At 39.8% G+C, this 15695-nt stretch overlaps 1 protein-coding gene across 1 annotated transcript; it reads left to right on the top strand.

Annotated features, from left to right (window-relative positions):
* The first annotated feature begins 1450 nt into the window (after positions 1-1450).
* LOC121951951 (proenkephalin-A-like) lies at positions 1451-8667 on the top strand. Its single transcript, XM_042498451.2, has 3 exons — positions 1451-1788; positions 2742-2888; positions 7813-8667. Exons 2-3 carry the CDS (start codon positions 2745-2747, stop codon positions 8410-8412), a joined length of 744 nt encoding a protein of 247 aa, XP_042354385.2. The 5' UTR covers positions 1451-1788; positions 2742-2744; the 3' UTR covers positions 8413-8667.
* Positions 8668-15695: the final 7028 nt, after the last annotated feature.

The raw sequence follows: 15695 nt of genomic DNA, 5'->3' as shown, positions 1-15695 counted from the left end.
CTATAACTGGGCCTATTAACTAAACATCTCTCAACCAAAATACAGTCTACCAAAAGAGACTGATTTCCCAGAACTATAACCTCTGTTCCACATTTCAATATTGAAACATCTTTTTGTAAAACCTGTAAAAGTCATGTCAGTATAATTAACTCAAGTCCTCGCAACCTAAACTCAAATACCCAGGTCCAAACACTGAGCTTCAAAATCGGACACACCAATTAGAATTTCACAGGTCAATAAATAGGGCCATGAGGCATGTCCATGTGCTCTGGAACAATGGATCTTAACTATGGCAAGTCAAGTCAATTTTACTTATAAATCTCAATAACACAAATTACAATTTGCCTTAGGGGTGGGGAGATACAGGGTACACCTAGCCTGGCGCTTGTGTCGTAGAGATGCAGTCCCATTTCCCACAGCTGAACCCTGTTATACCCACCCTTCCTTTCCCTCAGTCCTCCGTTTACCTCTTTTCTCTTATCTTTTTTCTCCTCTCTCTAGTCTCTAATCTCTCTAAGCCTCTATCATAGATCTTTCTTAGAACCCAACTCTGATCTGTACTTCTCCAGACCTTTCTGACCTGTTTACACAGCTCCTTGGTTTTAGTGGGGCCTCTTGCTTAGAGGTGCTGCAGACTCTGGGGCCTCTCATATCAGGTATACATACTAAAATCATGTGACACTTAGTCCACCAGTGTTTATTCTAACTGTTTGACTTTTGAAGGTCATTAGTAGCACCAGCTCTTACGTAGGGATGTCATTGCAGAAGGGAGTGAATATGCTTGCACCACTTCACGAATTTTGTGTAGGTCCATTACAGAAAAACTAATTAAATAAATAAATTCTAATAATAATAATCCATTTAAATTACAGGTTGTAATGCAACAAAATAGGAAAAATGTCAAGGGGGTGAATACTTATTATTATTGTTGTTGTTATTATTATTATTATTATTATTATTATTCTTACTGGGCACATTTCCTTTGATTCCAATAAAGCCACAGGCATGTAAAAGCTCCCACAGGGTGTGTATGCAGGACAGGACAGTAGGTTGGTTTTACAGACTGCAGAGTGCAAAGCACATGAATGATTTTCCATCTCCAATCATCCATCAACAACGAAATGTTATTCATTAAAACACAGTGACAGGAGAGCTGTGGCTGGAGCATTTTCAATCAACCACGCAGAACTGTTTCTACTGGCCCCAAGAGCTGGCAGGCCTACATGTTCATTCACCTTTGTTAACTAAAACATGTCTCACTGAGATAGCACCACACACACATACCTAGAGACATAATGCATAATGCTAACATGACATATGAGTGCCTTACAGGAGCTGGGGGGTGGGCTGTCACGTCACATCGTCACGCTTATTAACCCCTCCATCCCCTCCTCATTGGTGACGTAAGCCACAAAAAGTACTTTAACAAGGCACAGTCAGCGGCTGCAGCATCTCACCGGACTCTGCAGGACTTCAACAGCCGTGTGTGCGTTTGTCTCTGTCGAGTGACACGCTGACCGCCGCGGTCCGGTCCGGTTGCCTACTACACTTTGTGTCACCGAAAATCGAAGTAAGAGGGCGGACAGAGAGGAGAGAACGGGCTGCGTGCATGTGTGACTGCTGATTGGCCGAACCGTTACCGCTCTGCCCATCACGCGCGTGCAACACACATATATTGGGTGCACAGGCTCGCAACTCTCAACAGTTTCCCACTCCGCCGGTACCCCAGAGGGCACGCGCGGCCGAGGAAAGCATACAACAGCTTGAGAATCACTGAAAAAAACAGAGGTAAGATACTCACTCCTTCCTTTACACCAAAGTACCGCGGCTGCTAGCCTACTGTTACTATTACTAGTATGACTCAATCACTGTTACGTCGACTACTACAGCTACTACTAATATACAGTTAATGTTGCTGTTATTGCGACTACTCCTACTGATCCATTGACTACAGCTGCTGTTACAGTCACAAACTGACAGCATGCGCAGCATCCAGCAGGCACATACTCCTCAGGACTTTTCATGTCATGCTGCACATCTCCTACATGTGTTAATGATTGATTTGACACAGTAAGAATCTGACAGCAGTGGCAGAATCAGAATCAGTAGTCATTCATTTAAACCTTTATTTAGGACTCAGAAAGTCAATAGAATGAGACCCTCAGTTTTAGTTATGCTGAGCATCAACAAAGACATTAAAACAGTCAGTCAGCAAACAATTCAAATAGAAATAAAATCATACAAAACAACAAACAAGAATAGCAATGTATAATAGCAAAAAATAAAAATACAGGATAATGAAAATAGTGTGGTGTAGATGTATTGATTAAAAACATTTACACTCAATTAAAACTAGATTGGAAATTAGGCATTTAGTCAGCTCTAATGGTGGAAGATGGTGGGAGCTTAAGTTGTGTTGCAGGTTATGCTATGTTTGTAGTGCATTGTAAAAAATGACATTTTTTTTTCCAGTTCAGTTCTGATTCAGGGAATATGGAGTAACAATATTCTGCAAACAAGTAGCAAGATGATGTGAGTTCAGAGTTAAAATGGAGTGGAAGCATGTGTTTCAAAGCTTTATGGATCCATAAAAAAACAATGCTGGCCCCGCCTGATAATAAGAAGAGCAGTAGTAACATCAGCAGTGTTAGAAGTAGAAATGACTTTGTTACCCGTTTTAAAATAATGCTGACAATGTGACTTTTTGTTCTGTTTGTGTTTTTGTCTTTGTGTGTCGTCAGTCTATGGCTTCCCCCGTACACAGCAGCTGCGTGTGGATGGTGGTTCTGGGCGCGTGTGTGTCGCTGGTGGTTGGAACGGAGTGCGAGAAGGAGTGTGCACTGTGTGTGTACCGTCTGCTGGGACAGCAGTCCAGTTTCTCCTCCCTGGTAATGTCACAAAACATTTTATTACTATTATTAAGTGATGAATATTTCCAGCTCAGAGACAAAAATGACTGATAAAGTGAGATGAGTGAGGTGACAGAGACAGTCTGGTGTCTCTCCTCTGCTCATTTTCATCCGAAATGAGCTAAAGAAATAAAGAAAACAGTGTGATGAACAGGCACAGCAGTCTGGTTTCTCCTCCTCATGAAGTCATTTAAGAAGCCTATCATTTTATCAGCTGTAATGTATCCAGGGACCAACTAATGATAGCGCTGGGCTTCCCCTTACCCCTCTGAAAGCTGGAGCGACATCACTTTTCTTATGCTGCTGTCAGAAGCTTTTCACAAGTCATTTGAACTCTGAGCAAATTGGTGCCATTTCTTTTAACATCATGTAAAAAGGCAATGAGCAACTTAGTAAGAAATGTCCCACAAATTGCAAGAAATTAGACATTAACTAGGGAAAAACTACATTATTAGTTATTATTATTATTATTATTATTATTATTACATATTTGAAATTGTGACAGAATTATAAAAGAAAAAATAAGCACTTTTTCTTTAAAAAAAAAAAAAATTTGAATCAATTTTTTTAGGTATTTTTCTTGTCCTTTTACACTTACTTCTTGCTGTTTCTTGGGTCACTTCTTTTGTTGCTCCTTGCATTTTAACCATGTTTTTGAAAGAAATTAAGTCAATTTGCTCAGGATTCACAGGGTTAACAAAGTCTGCCATTATCATAGGCTATATGAGGCAAAATAAATATAGAGTCATTTTGAAAATACTTCACCATTTTATTATTTTTTGTCTTGAGGCCTGATCCTTAGTACTCTGTCCATCCCCCTCTCAGTTTTTCTTTTCATGCTCTGCTTTCTGTATCCTTCCCATGCTCCCCTCTTTTCCTTTATTTGTTTTTTCTGTCTCTCATCCCTCTGAACTTTCCATTCCTTCTCCTTTCCCATTTCCTCTCTGCACCTACACCACCAATCTGTAGCTGTCATCCTGCTAATATTGCTTTGTAGGCTTCAAGCAGCACTTCACACTGGTAGGTTTTTTTTTCTTTTGTCATTTCACTTCACTCCTCCCCTCATTCTCTTTTCATCCCATAACCCCTTTCTCTATTTATGATATTTCCGATATGATGTCAATGAGTTCATGAGTTCACACTCTCCTTTGTACCTCTGCAAAATCCATATCTTTGCTTAACCCTTTGAAACCTGAGGAAATGATGATTTCTATAAAAACATGGAAAGAAGGCAATGAGCAACAAAGAAAGAAATGACCCAAAAAATTAACAAGAAATTAGTTAAAAGTATGAAAAAAATATATCAATCAAAAATAAGAAAAAGAAGAAGAAGAAATAGAAAAATAAATACATAGAAAACACAAAAAATAAAGTTTGAAAAAAGACAAAATTATCTGGAAAATTTACTTAAAAAAACTATAATAATATTCCCCTTTTGCTTTCATGTCCCCTCCTCTTTTCTGTTTAATCCCATACCCCCTTTCTCTGTTTATGACATGTTCCATATGATGTGTGACTGAGTTCATGCTCTCCTTTGTGCCTTTGCATTATCAGCATTTTTGCTTAATTGATGCAAATTCATTGATCCACGTAATTTTCAAAAGAGACAGCGATGTAAGTGTCAGAGGACTAAAAGTAGACGTATAGACAAATCATGATTTCCAGCCTTTTAAACAATTGAGAGAAAAGATGTTAAAGATTTTGGAAATGCCTTGACATTCTCAGACTCACAGAACATGGATTGAGTTCCCAGAATTCTTTACACCTTGCACAAATGTGTCAGCACTATCAAACCTGTGATTTGCTGGGTGGAGGGAAAGCACAAGTAAAGACTAAACATATTAGAGCACATCCAAATATGAACTGTGTCCATATCTGGTCTTTGCTGTCCCCTTTTCCTTCTTTAAGCAATCATGACTTTTTGTACACTTCCTATGATGGTCCCCAGAGGGAGCTGCTGCCACCAACCTCTCAGCCCCTGAGGCGCCAATATGTCCTCAATTCAATTTTCCTCGTCATTAATTCTGTCTTCATCAGCCAGAGGCGCTGAAAGCTCAGCAAGAATCCTCCTCCCTGCCAGCACATAAGTGAAATCCAATGAAACATCTGAGGTTGGGAGCAGGTTATGGTGGCAGTGCGCAGCCCCCCCAGGGCCCAGCACATGCCTTTAGTCTGATTGGACTCCTACCACCGGGGTTATATGGACTCACCCAGTTAAAGGATGACAGGGATAAGTGGGTGGAGCTATGCGGGACACAAAGCTTTAAGCAGGGAGGCTTCCATTAGCTGAATAGGATGCTGTGCAAGTGGCTGAGGAGCAGGCAGGGAAAGATGGTTTCAAGAGAGAAATTGTTTTTTGTTTTTCTATAGTTGTTAGAGTAAATGAGTGATATCATAGATCAAACAGGCTGCAGTGTTCTCACAAAGCATCTGTTCACATTTGTAATCTCTCCCTCGTTGACTTTCTCTCGCTCATGTCGTCTTTTTCTGTTCTTCTCCATCTGAACACAATCAACGTACACAAGATAAATGGCAGAGCTTTTTGTGTTTCTGTCTCCATATAAATTTAAGCAACAATTCATCAAGCTTTATTGTCATGCTGTAATCAACTGGTGACTATGGTGAGCCACATAGAATACATAATTTAAAAAAAAACTAGATGGAATTTTAATTTCTTCTGTATGATTTTACCACGATGCACCTGACAGAGAAATTATAATAAACTCATACAGCATAAAATTCACTCATGTTCTCAGTTCAGTCTCAAAGGCATTTTTAAAGTGGCATTTCATTGTAATTTGGTAAATAAAATGCTAAATTGTAGGGCTGTGCCTTGAAAGTCGGAGGCTTGAATCATCAGTAGGAGATCCTCAGTCGACTGCGATTGCTTCGAGTCAGCCATTTTTTTTGTTTCCAGTGTAGGTCTGGGGACGTGTTGGTCCCCAGATTTTGCTGCGGAGTGAGTGCTCTTGACTTTTACACTACTCTTTGCTGTTGCAGACATGCAGGCAGCACTGCAGAGGGAGAGAGACCGCAAGGTGAAGAAGTGGTAAATTTATAGCTCACAGCAACTTAATCTGATACAGTCTCTGGCTTTGAGCCCTATTCAGACTTTAAATTTTTTCATGGGAAACCAAGAAAAAGTCGAAGATTCTTACTGAAAAGCCAAATTTGATTTGACTGATGTAATTCTTAGTTGGGCACAGGCCTAATAAATTGCACATCATAATTCCCTAAAGGTTGACAGGACATCTTCCAACAGTTTGTTTTTTTTCTGACAAATCGTCCAAAAACCGAAAGCTAGAACCTGAAATTATTCTAAATAATTGTTTTAAAATTAGATAGTGAAACGAATTCATTATCTCCTTGGTTTTCATTTTCAGTATATCAATTAATTGTTGGTAGTTTTAGCTTTGAATCATGGCTCTATTTTTGTTCTTTTTGTCATTCATAAATACTTTTAGAATAAAGGAAAGAATTCATTTGGCTTCAAAGACATAAAAGTTAGCTTTTAACCTTATTTTAACTGAATGTTCCCCCTTTAATGTCTCAAAACATTCCTGAATTCTTTTTTTAGAAATAAATATGGAAATATGCTTTTTTCTTTTGTTTGTTAGAGTGACATGAGATGATCAATATTAATCTGAAAGGGATATTCCACAACCAGTGGCAGCTGTATCTCAGGAGGTAGAGCAGGTCGTCCTTTAATCATAGGGTCAGTTTGATCTCTGGCTCCTTCAGTCCACATGTCTATGTATCCTTGGGCAAGATAATCAACCATTAATTACTCCTGGTGGTTGTTCCATCAGTGTGTGAGTGTGTGTGAATGTGTAAAAACTGAGTAGCAGGTTGCACCTTGTATGGTAGCGTTGGCCAGCAGTGTGTGAATGTGTGTGAATGGGAGAACGTGACAAGTAATGTGAGGGTGCTTTGAGAGGTTGAACAACTAGAAAAGTGCTGTACATTTCTCATTTAATTTAGTGTTGCACTTGCATAAAACAGGGGAACTTATGAAAGGGATATTTTAAAGAGAATCATATAAAAAGCAGCAGAGGCTAGTACATCCTGACTGTTTGTCCGTCAGGATTCAAAAAGTGGATCCTACATTTCCCAAAAAGGAACTCAGTAGTGTCTCTTCTTGCCTAGTAAATGGTCTGGTTTAAACTCAACTTGTACCGCGCTCCTCCCATGAGGAGCTGACTATATTTCCCAACATGTTCTCAAATACTCAACATGTAGTGCCTCGTAAAACCACAAAACAAAACATGTACAATACATGTTCAATTAATTTAACACTCAACTCACTCAACTATAATGAATCAACATAGTCACTGTCAGTCAGTGGTTTTTAACAGGGGAGCACCCCCACTGGTGACTGAAAGCTCTAACAAAAGAATATATAATTCTCTGGTTAAAAGCTCAACAATAGACTTTGAAATCCACAGAAACAGTCATAATGCCATAAATATGTTTCTTTGAGTGACAGTTGAATTATTAACCTGATACACAGCTGTTATGCAGACCTTGCTTTTGTACTAAACATAACAATTTGAACCAGCAGAAGAACAATAAAAACGCCAGCAAATCTTTAGTGATGACGAGTCTTCAGATGAAACTGAACAAAATAAGTTAAAAGTGATTCTTAATTTACACCTATATACCAAATATATGACTCCAGCTGCAGGACATATCACACAAAGATAGCATTAACATTCATCTTCTCATTTCATTCTCAGGAGGAGAACAGATCAACTTCAGGTTGTAATAATGTAGACAATGATAAAACCTCATTTATTTAGGCACTAGTGTTTAATCAAAGCATGATGGCGCATCATAACAGGCAAGTGTTGTATTTTTGAGATTAATTGTAAAAAGTCATGAAGATTATTTTGATTTTTTTCAGACATGCTCTCTTGAGTGTGAGGGTGGGTTGGACAGCCAGAAGCTCCGCCTGTGCCAGGACCTCCTATTGGAGCATGAAAACCATATTCCAATGAATCCTGACCCCCATCAACAGCAAGAGCAGGAAGCAGCTAGTGCCATGACAGCCGACGATGAGGACGCAACATCACCAGAACACCAACTGGCCAAGAAGTACGGCGGCTTCATGAAGCGCTATGGTGGTTTCATGTCTCGTCGCTCATCCTCTCCAGAGGGGGTACTAGAGGATCCTGGAAACCAGGAGGAGGAAGAAAAGGTTCGCCTGGAGATCCTAAAGATTCTCAATGAGGCAGCTAAACATGGTGGCGAGAGGGACGGCCCAGGTGGCGAGGCGGTGAAGAGGTACGGAGGCTTCATGCGTCGGGCTGAAGGTGGGGTGACACAGGGCGACCTGCTGGAGGCAGTGTTAGGCCGTGGGCTCAAGAAGCGCTATGGTGGGTTCATGAGGCGTGTGGGCAGACCTGAGTGGCTGGTGGACAGCAGCAAGAGTGGGGGGGTGTTGAAACGGGTTTGGGAGAACGGTAGTGAGCTACAGAAGAGGTATGGGGGGTTCATGGACTAGAACGCCACAGTTATGACCCTTCACAGCCCCCATCCCCTCCAACTCCCTCTCTTCAACCAATCACCTTGTAATCTAGACTTGCCGCCCTCTCCCCCCTCCTCAGCTTTGTATAATGTGCTGCTGCCAACGTCATCGATTCACTTGCTCTTGTAATGACAAAAAAGATAAACATATGTTGTTCAGATGTACACTAATCATTTGGTCTGTTTTTGGTTTTCCTGATGACATTATTTATTAAAAGAATGTGTTGATCAAGGTGTGTTGGTCGAGTGCATGATTTCAAGCCTGTGTGTGTGTGTGTGTGTGTGTGTAAGGTTTCATGTTTCAGAGGTCGGGCACACAGGTCAAGGGCTCTTCAGACATTCAAATATGCATATACTTGCTGTACAAGTACATGGACACGCCATATAACATCAAATGTGTTGCTGTCGTGCTTCCCATAAAACTGCTTCTCTAACAAAAGTGACAGGACAGATCAGTCCTGGAAACACTGTCCTGTATCATTAATGCACTGACACTTCGTACACTGTAGAATGAGTTGGACATGATACCTGATACTTAGTGATAGATCATGTTGTATTTCCATCTTTACTGGGGTGTGCACATATCTGTAGTGCACTGTCCTAGACTGATGTCTCATTCTGGCCTGTTATCAGGAGAGAGTTATAATTACACCTTGTCACCTGTAAATCAGAATATAAACGCAAGGTCACGATTGTTTCTTTTCAGCCTTGAAACTCAATCTAATAGTTATGGCAGCATGTGTAGTCTGACATCCAAAAGTGTCTTCAAATTGCTGACTGCTGCTGGTATGCTTAATTGCTGGGATTCAACTATAATAACTGTGAAAATAAATGGAGCTGATGAGAGAATCAACATTTTCATCAACTAATCTCTGTAAGAGGACACTGGTGAGAGAATTTGTAAAATTGTCTAGGTTTTGAAAAGGAGATTGGTCTGTAGCAAACTCTACTGGAGAAAAGAACAAGACCTCCAGCCCACACAAAAACACACACAAACACTAAATTTCAATTTTTTATTTAGGCCATAAAATTACTTTTTGCGCTGTTCATTTCCGTTCAAAACACAAAATATATTAATTTAACACAAATAATAAAACAAAAATAAACACAAATAAATGTAAACCAAACTCACCAAAATTTGAATTTAGTATTCCACCCTTTTTTTTGCCTTTTGCCACGCAAGTAAAGGAATCCCTTGCTGGACCAAAATGCTCTTGTTTGCAATTTCCTTCAGGTTATCAGTGTCTTTGAATTTTGAGTTCCTTCGAGTGTTCCTTAGCTTGTTTTTTTTTTTTAGTCTGTCTTGGGCCCAAGAGTAAATAAAACCTGAGATCTCAGTGAAAAAATGCAAAAACAACAGGTTGAAATCCTCCCTACAATGGGCTGCTAAATGATGTCTGTCTGTCCTAAAAGAGGGAAGGGACTTATTCAGATATATATATATATTTTTTAACTTTTTATATTAAAATTACATGCATCATCATATGATGCATTTTCAGAGCCAATATTGCCATGAAATGAAACAATTATTAATATATATATATATATATTACATTTATTATTGGGTTTTTTTGGCATTTTTGCCTTTATTAGATAGGGCAGCTCAACAGTGTGAAAGGGGGAGAGAGAGGGAATGATATGCAGCAAAGGTCTGCGAGCTGGACTCAAACCCGCAGCCGCTGCAGCAAGGACAGTGCCGTCATTCATGGGGCGCCTGCTTTATCCACTCAGCCACATATTACGTTTATTTTAAATGTTTTGTGTAAGTCAGAGCCAGTCAGGAAGAAACAGCGAGGTCGATGAGGATGAAATAGATAGACCTAATTTTAAACCCAATTATGACCATTAGTCTATTATACAGATGAGAGTGAAACCACAATGCAATTCATGGCTTCGCATGACAGGTGAGGAAGAGTTCAGGACCCTGACCCCTGGCAGCTTCATCATCAGGTGGGAGAGAGACACTGTGCTAACCAGTGCTAACTACAGTGTGCCTCTGTCTGCTACAGTAGTCGTGACACTTTATAGTTCCAACTATCTGTCCATTGTCGTCCGCTTATCCAAAGCCAGGTTGTGGGGGCAGGCTGAGGAAAGCACCCCAGACATCCCTCTCCCTAGCACTGCTTTCCAGCTCCTCCTATGGGACCCTGAGGTGTTCCCATGCCAGACAAGATATGTAATCCCTCCAGCGTGTTCAGGGCCTCCTACCAGCTGGACGTGCCCAGAACACCTCTAGCAAGAGGTGACCAGAGGGCAACTTGATCAGACACCTGAACCACCTCAACTGGCCCTTTTCAACGCAAAGAAGCAGCTGCTCTACTTCAAGCCCCTCCCAGATGACTGAGCTCCACAGCTTCCCTCTAAGGCTGAGCCCAGACACCCTGCTTGTATAAGGAAAAACTCCCCCGAAAAAACCTATAACGGGGGGAAAAAAATGGTAGAAACCTCAGGAAGAGCGGCTGAGGAGAGATCCCTCTTCCAGGACGGACAGACATGCAATAGATGACGTAAATAACAGTTAAATAATAATAATGACAAAAAAGAAAGAGAAACAGAGAGAAAGAGAGAGGAAGAGAGGGGGAGAGATGCAATGCAATAACGGTAACAATAGCATGCTATATTACAATAGTGATAGGTGTAAAATTTCTAAATGCACTCTATGATAGTATGTGATGTTTACGCGCAAATATTGTGTGTGTTGATAGGAGTCCCGTGCATATATTGATGGTGGTGGCATGACGCATAATAATGGCAGTAGAAGGTCGCGTCAAGCAGGATCATAGCAACCAGGACCCACAACACATGAATATCAAAAACAGGATCGGTGACAAGAGACAACCCTGGCAGAGGCCAGCACCCACCAGGAACATTTTTGACTTTACGCCGAATATGCAGACCCAGCTCTTACTTTGGTTATACAGGGACCTAATGCACATGGATTGGATGGGCAAACTTCCACAACATCTCCAGCAGCCTCACAAAGGTAACCCAGGATTTCCATCGCTTGCATATGCGTTGAGTTACAGCTCCGCTGTGGTTTTGCTCCATGCTCCCTCATCCGCCAATTCCCACCGGTTGCATTTTTAGTTTGGCATGGCACAGCACTGCCAGATCAGCTGGAGTGGCGAGACCAAGAAGATCTCACAGTAATTATTCAGTGAAATACGACCAGATGTAAACACAGACTGTTTTATTCTGAAAAGTAACCGGATATTTTAATGTTGTGCCGCTGTCTGACTGCCCTTCCTCCGGTCCCCTTTTTTAAATAGTAACCACCACCATGGTCTGCCACTCCTGGTCAGTCACCAGGCCGACTGACAGCAGATATTTACTGAAACTGAAAATGTTTTTTTGTCTGTGCCACAGGAGAAAATCAACAGTGTTTGTATTTATTGATTTTATTTTCCAGTAAAGAGTGAGGAGGATTTGCCGCTCACAGACAGACTGAGCTGATCAATCAATATATGGTTATACATTAAACAAAAACATAAGCTAAAATCTACATATTTGTCCGATATTAGACAGATGTGTGCGCAAATTAGGCCTACACTTTACAAAAGACAACAGAATGATACAATGATAAAAAATGATAAAAAACAATTGTACATTTTATTTGTAGCATGCTTTTCAGGAAACTTAAAGACACTTAACAAGTCAAGAAAGATCAAAAATTAAAATACATAATAAAATGCACACAACATTACAATGTAAACCACATACATAAGACATTAAAAGCACAAAAGCAGGCTAGGACTGTAAAAAATGTAGGCTTTGTCTGGTTACCATGGAGACAACTGAAACATTTTGCAGAAGCATAAATTAAAAAGGTCGCACTGTTCCTTCAAGCAACACTCTTCAAAAGTGTCAATTTTCACGAACATACATCAGGTTTGCTGGTTGTACTGTATGTTTGTAGAGGTGCTCATCAGTCCAGCCAATTATGTGTTGTAGAAATAGTCACTCTTTAAACACAGGCATTGATTAATTATCATAAATTATCTAATAAATCTGGGTTCTAACAAATTAGAAAACTATTGATGATAATTGAGTGATGTCCAAGCTTTTAACGACTGAATACAGACAAAACAGAGATACTCCTAGTTGGTCCTAAAAGTCACAGACAGAAAATTTTTAACCACATTTAGAATCTCTGTCTCTGGTACACAGTGAGCAAATCAGAAATCTTTGCAGAAGCCTTTCGATACTGATCTTAATTTTTAAAAATTACCAGTTTCACAAGAACAGCATTGTACTGCCTAAAAAACTTAGAGCATTCATATCTCAAACTGACTCTGACAAACTGGTACATGTGTTCCTATCAGGCAGGTTAGACTACTGTAATGCTCTATTTGCAGACTTAACCAAACAAGCAGTCATACAGCTCCAAGTCATTTACAATGCAGAAACCAGTTGTTGCATGCACACGGCAATGCTAACATATTGCTCTGGTACTGATATTATTTCATTGGCTCCCAGCAGAATAGCCTACAGAATCATCTTCATAATTCTGCTTATAGTCTAAAGCACTTCATGGCTTGTGCCGACCAGTGCAATTCTGATTTGCTTATCAGTCAATCAATCAATAAGTGAAATAAGTGACCCCATCAGCTCCTTAAACTTGTGCACTGTAATATGTCCTTTTTTGCATCTTTCTATATTGTTGGCTACTTCTTTTTAATTGTCTTTTTAATCAAATTAAGAATACTGAGTGAGCTCCTCGGCTCGCCAGACCTAGATGTCGTTGTCTCAGCTGTCAGCATTTAGGGACATATCATGCAGACACGAAAGGTGGCATATGGCGTTGGGATCTTACGCATAAAGCGCCACAAAAGGGGCGCTTTTTGGCATTTTCCGAATTAGAATGGGATGCACATTCCCTTTTCCTTGATGTTTCCTGATGTTTTCTTTTAAAAACCTTGACCTGTCTAGCTTGCAGCTAGCTAGAAGTCGGCAGTAGGTTTACAGACTATTGAGTTGATTTAAAGATTGCCAATGACTGACTCTCTGCTACTTATACTGCTATCCACTGCTAACTACAAAAACCACCTCTAAGACTTGCAAAATAAATCAGAAATACATAACAGCCTAAAATTAACACAAATTTAGCACAGCTGACAGAGAGGCAACTGGAAGCATCCATGCTTACGTCACTGGTAAAATGATCAGTCCTCTCATGTCACCTGGCAGAGGTTCTCTAGCTGTAACCACAATTGAGGATTCCTTCATTCATTCATTCATTCATTCATTGTCCATAACCACTTATCACCCACCCTGGACAGGTCGACAGGGCTAGATGTTGATGACTGATGTTCATATTGTATTCTTATATATGTTCTTTATGGTGAGTATGGTCTCATATTTTCTTATATATGGTGTATTTGTATTTAATGTACTTTGAGTTCATAAAATGCTGTCATCTCAAGGAAGTTATGCTGATTAGCTTTTTGTCTTGAGTTTATGTTGTCTTTTGATTTTCTGTTTTATTTTGAAAATTTGAAATTCTAACTCTCCTCTTGTTTCAGGTCACTTATTTCCTCCCTTTGTGTGTTTTCCCGCCAGTGTGATTGTCGGTTCCGCCCTGTATGTCTCCACCTGTATGCCCTTACCTTGTGTATATATAGTCAGCGTCTCCCTTTGTCGTGTGCCAGTTTGTCAGTCAGAGAACCAGCGCCATTTCCATGCTCAAGTCACATTTTGTTTGTTGCTAGCCTCTACTTATTGATCAGGTCAAGTACCTTGTTTTGTCTGTTACTTTGTTGGACTTTTGTTTTCTTTGCTTGCAGTTTATTCCTCGTCTGAGTGATTTTTTGTTGTGACTTTTTGCCTTCTCATCTGCATGTTTTTTTGTTGTAAGTTTTTGCAGCCTCTTCAGAGTGATTTTGATTTTGTTTTCCTGTGAAAGACTATTTCTGTTGCCTTTAATAAATTTATATTTTGATACTTTGATCTCGTGTGTTGTGCATTTGGGTTCAGCTCCAAGTTCGGTCTTGTCAAATGCGCTATAAATAAAATTACCGTGGCCATTAACAAATTATTAGAAACACTGCTTTGTCACTTTTTTCATCAACTCCTCCTTCGACGCCAAAGTCGTAGCAGGATTTAGGGATACATTTTAATTTCATTTTTTTCAAATGCAGTCTTAGAAAGAACAGACAAATAAATCTAAGTTGTAACATACCGTTTTGACCCACCAGTGCCCCGGCCTGTCTGAAGCACTGTCCCCAGTTCTGAATGAGGCAGAGGAGACATGGACAAAACATGTCACTTCTTTCCAGCTTTGCTTGTCTTCCATGTTTGAAATATGGGCCCAAATTCCAGTTTTTCAATGTGGCAAAATAATGACAGGGAAGTTAAGTTTTGGACAATAAATTAATCTAAATGAAATGACAATGAAAAATTTCATTCTTTCTCATAAAGTTGGTGTTATCGGATAGTCGGAAGGAGATACAGTATGATCTATACCCCTTAAAACACAGACAGGCATTCATCTAATTTGGTGACTGATTCAGCTAATAGTACAATGGAGATTAAATAGTGGCTGGGAGGAATAATATGCATATGGAATCTGAGATGGTCCAATAAAAAAGAATCTCTCATCTAATTGGAAAATAAAATTACTCAAGAAATAAATATTTCTAATTTGGTATACTAGGCAAGGATACATGGGGAACAGACTAATACTGGGGAGGCAATTATCCTCTGCAGGCACCTTGGGGGAGTAATTATATGCAATAGTTCTGCAACAAGTTAGAAGAATATGATTAAACTAAAGCGTTATGTCACATTGAAGGTGAGAATACTTCACAGGTACTGGATTAAAATCATTCATCTAAAGGGTTTTAGGTCATTTTCAGACATAATAATCGGGGAACTGGGTTTGACTGAGGGGGTGAAATTGCAACATTTTTGCAACTCAAGTTGGTTTGGTTCGCTTTCACACTGCACTGTGTCAAACTAACCAAAAGGAGTAAACATGAGGTTCTACTGACTGACAGTTTTTGCATTTGTCATCATGCATCACCAGGACCCACTTGGGGAAATTAAATTATATGACAGAAGTTCAAGCAGTACTTAATTAGCCATAGAATGTTTATATTTATGTTATTTGGTGTCACAAGGAGCTCAGAAAGAAATTATAAAACTGATTGAATGCATTATTAGGCAGCTATTATTAGACTGCACATCAGTCACGTGTTATCAGAGCCACTTTGGGTGTGCCATCATAACTGCTTCATTGTTCTGCTCACACATTATAGAAGA

This window comes from Plectropomus leopardus, chromosome 12 (assembly GCF_026936395.1).
Source record: "Plectropomus leopardus strain MGB_pleo_1.0 chromosome 12, ASM2693639v1, whole genome shotgun sequence".
NCBI lineage: Eukaryota > Metazoa > Chordata > Actinopteri > Perciformes > Serranidae > Plectropomus > Plectropomus leopardus.
This window is presented reverse-complemented; position numbering and strand designations above follow the sequence as displayed.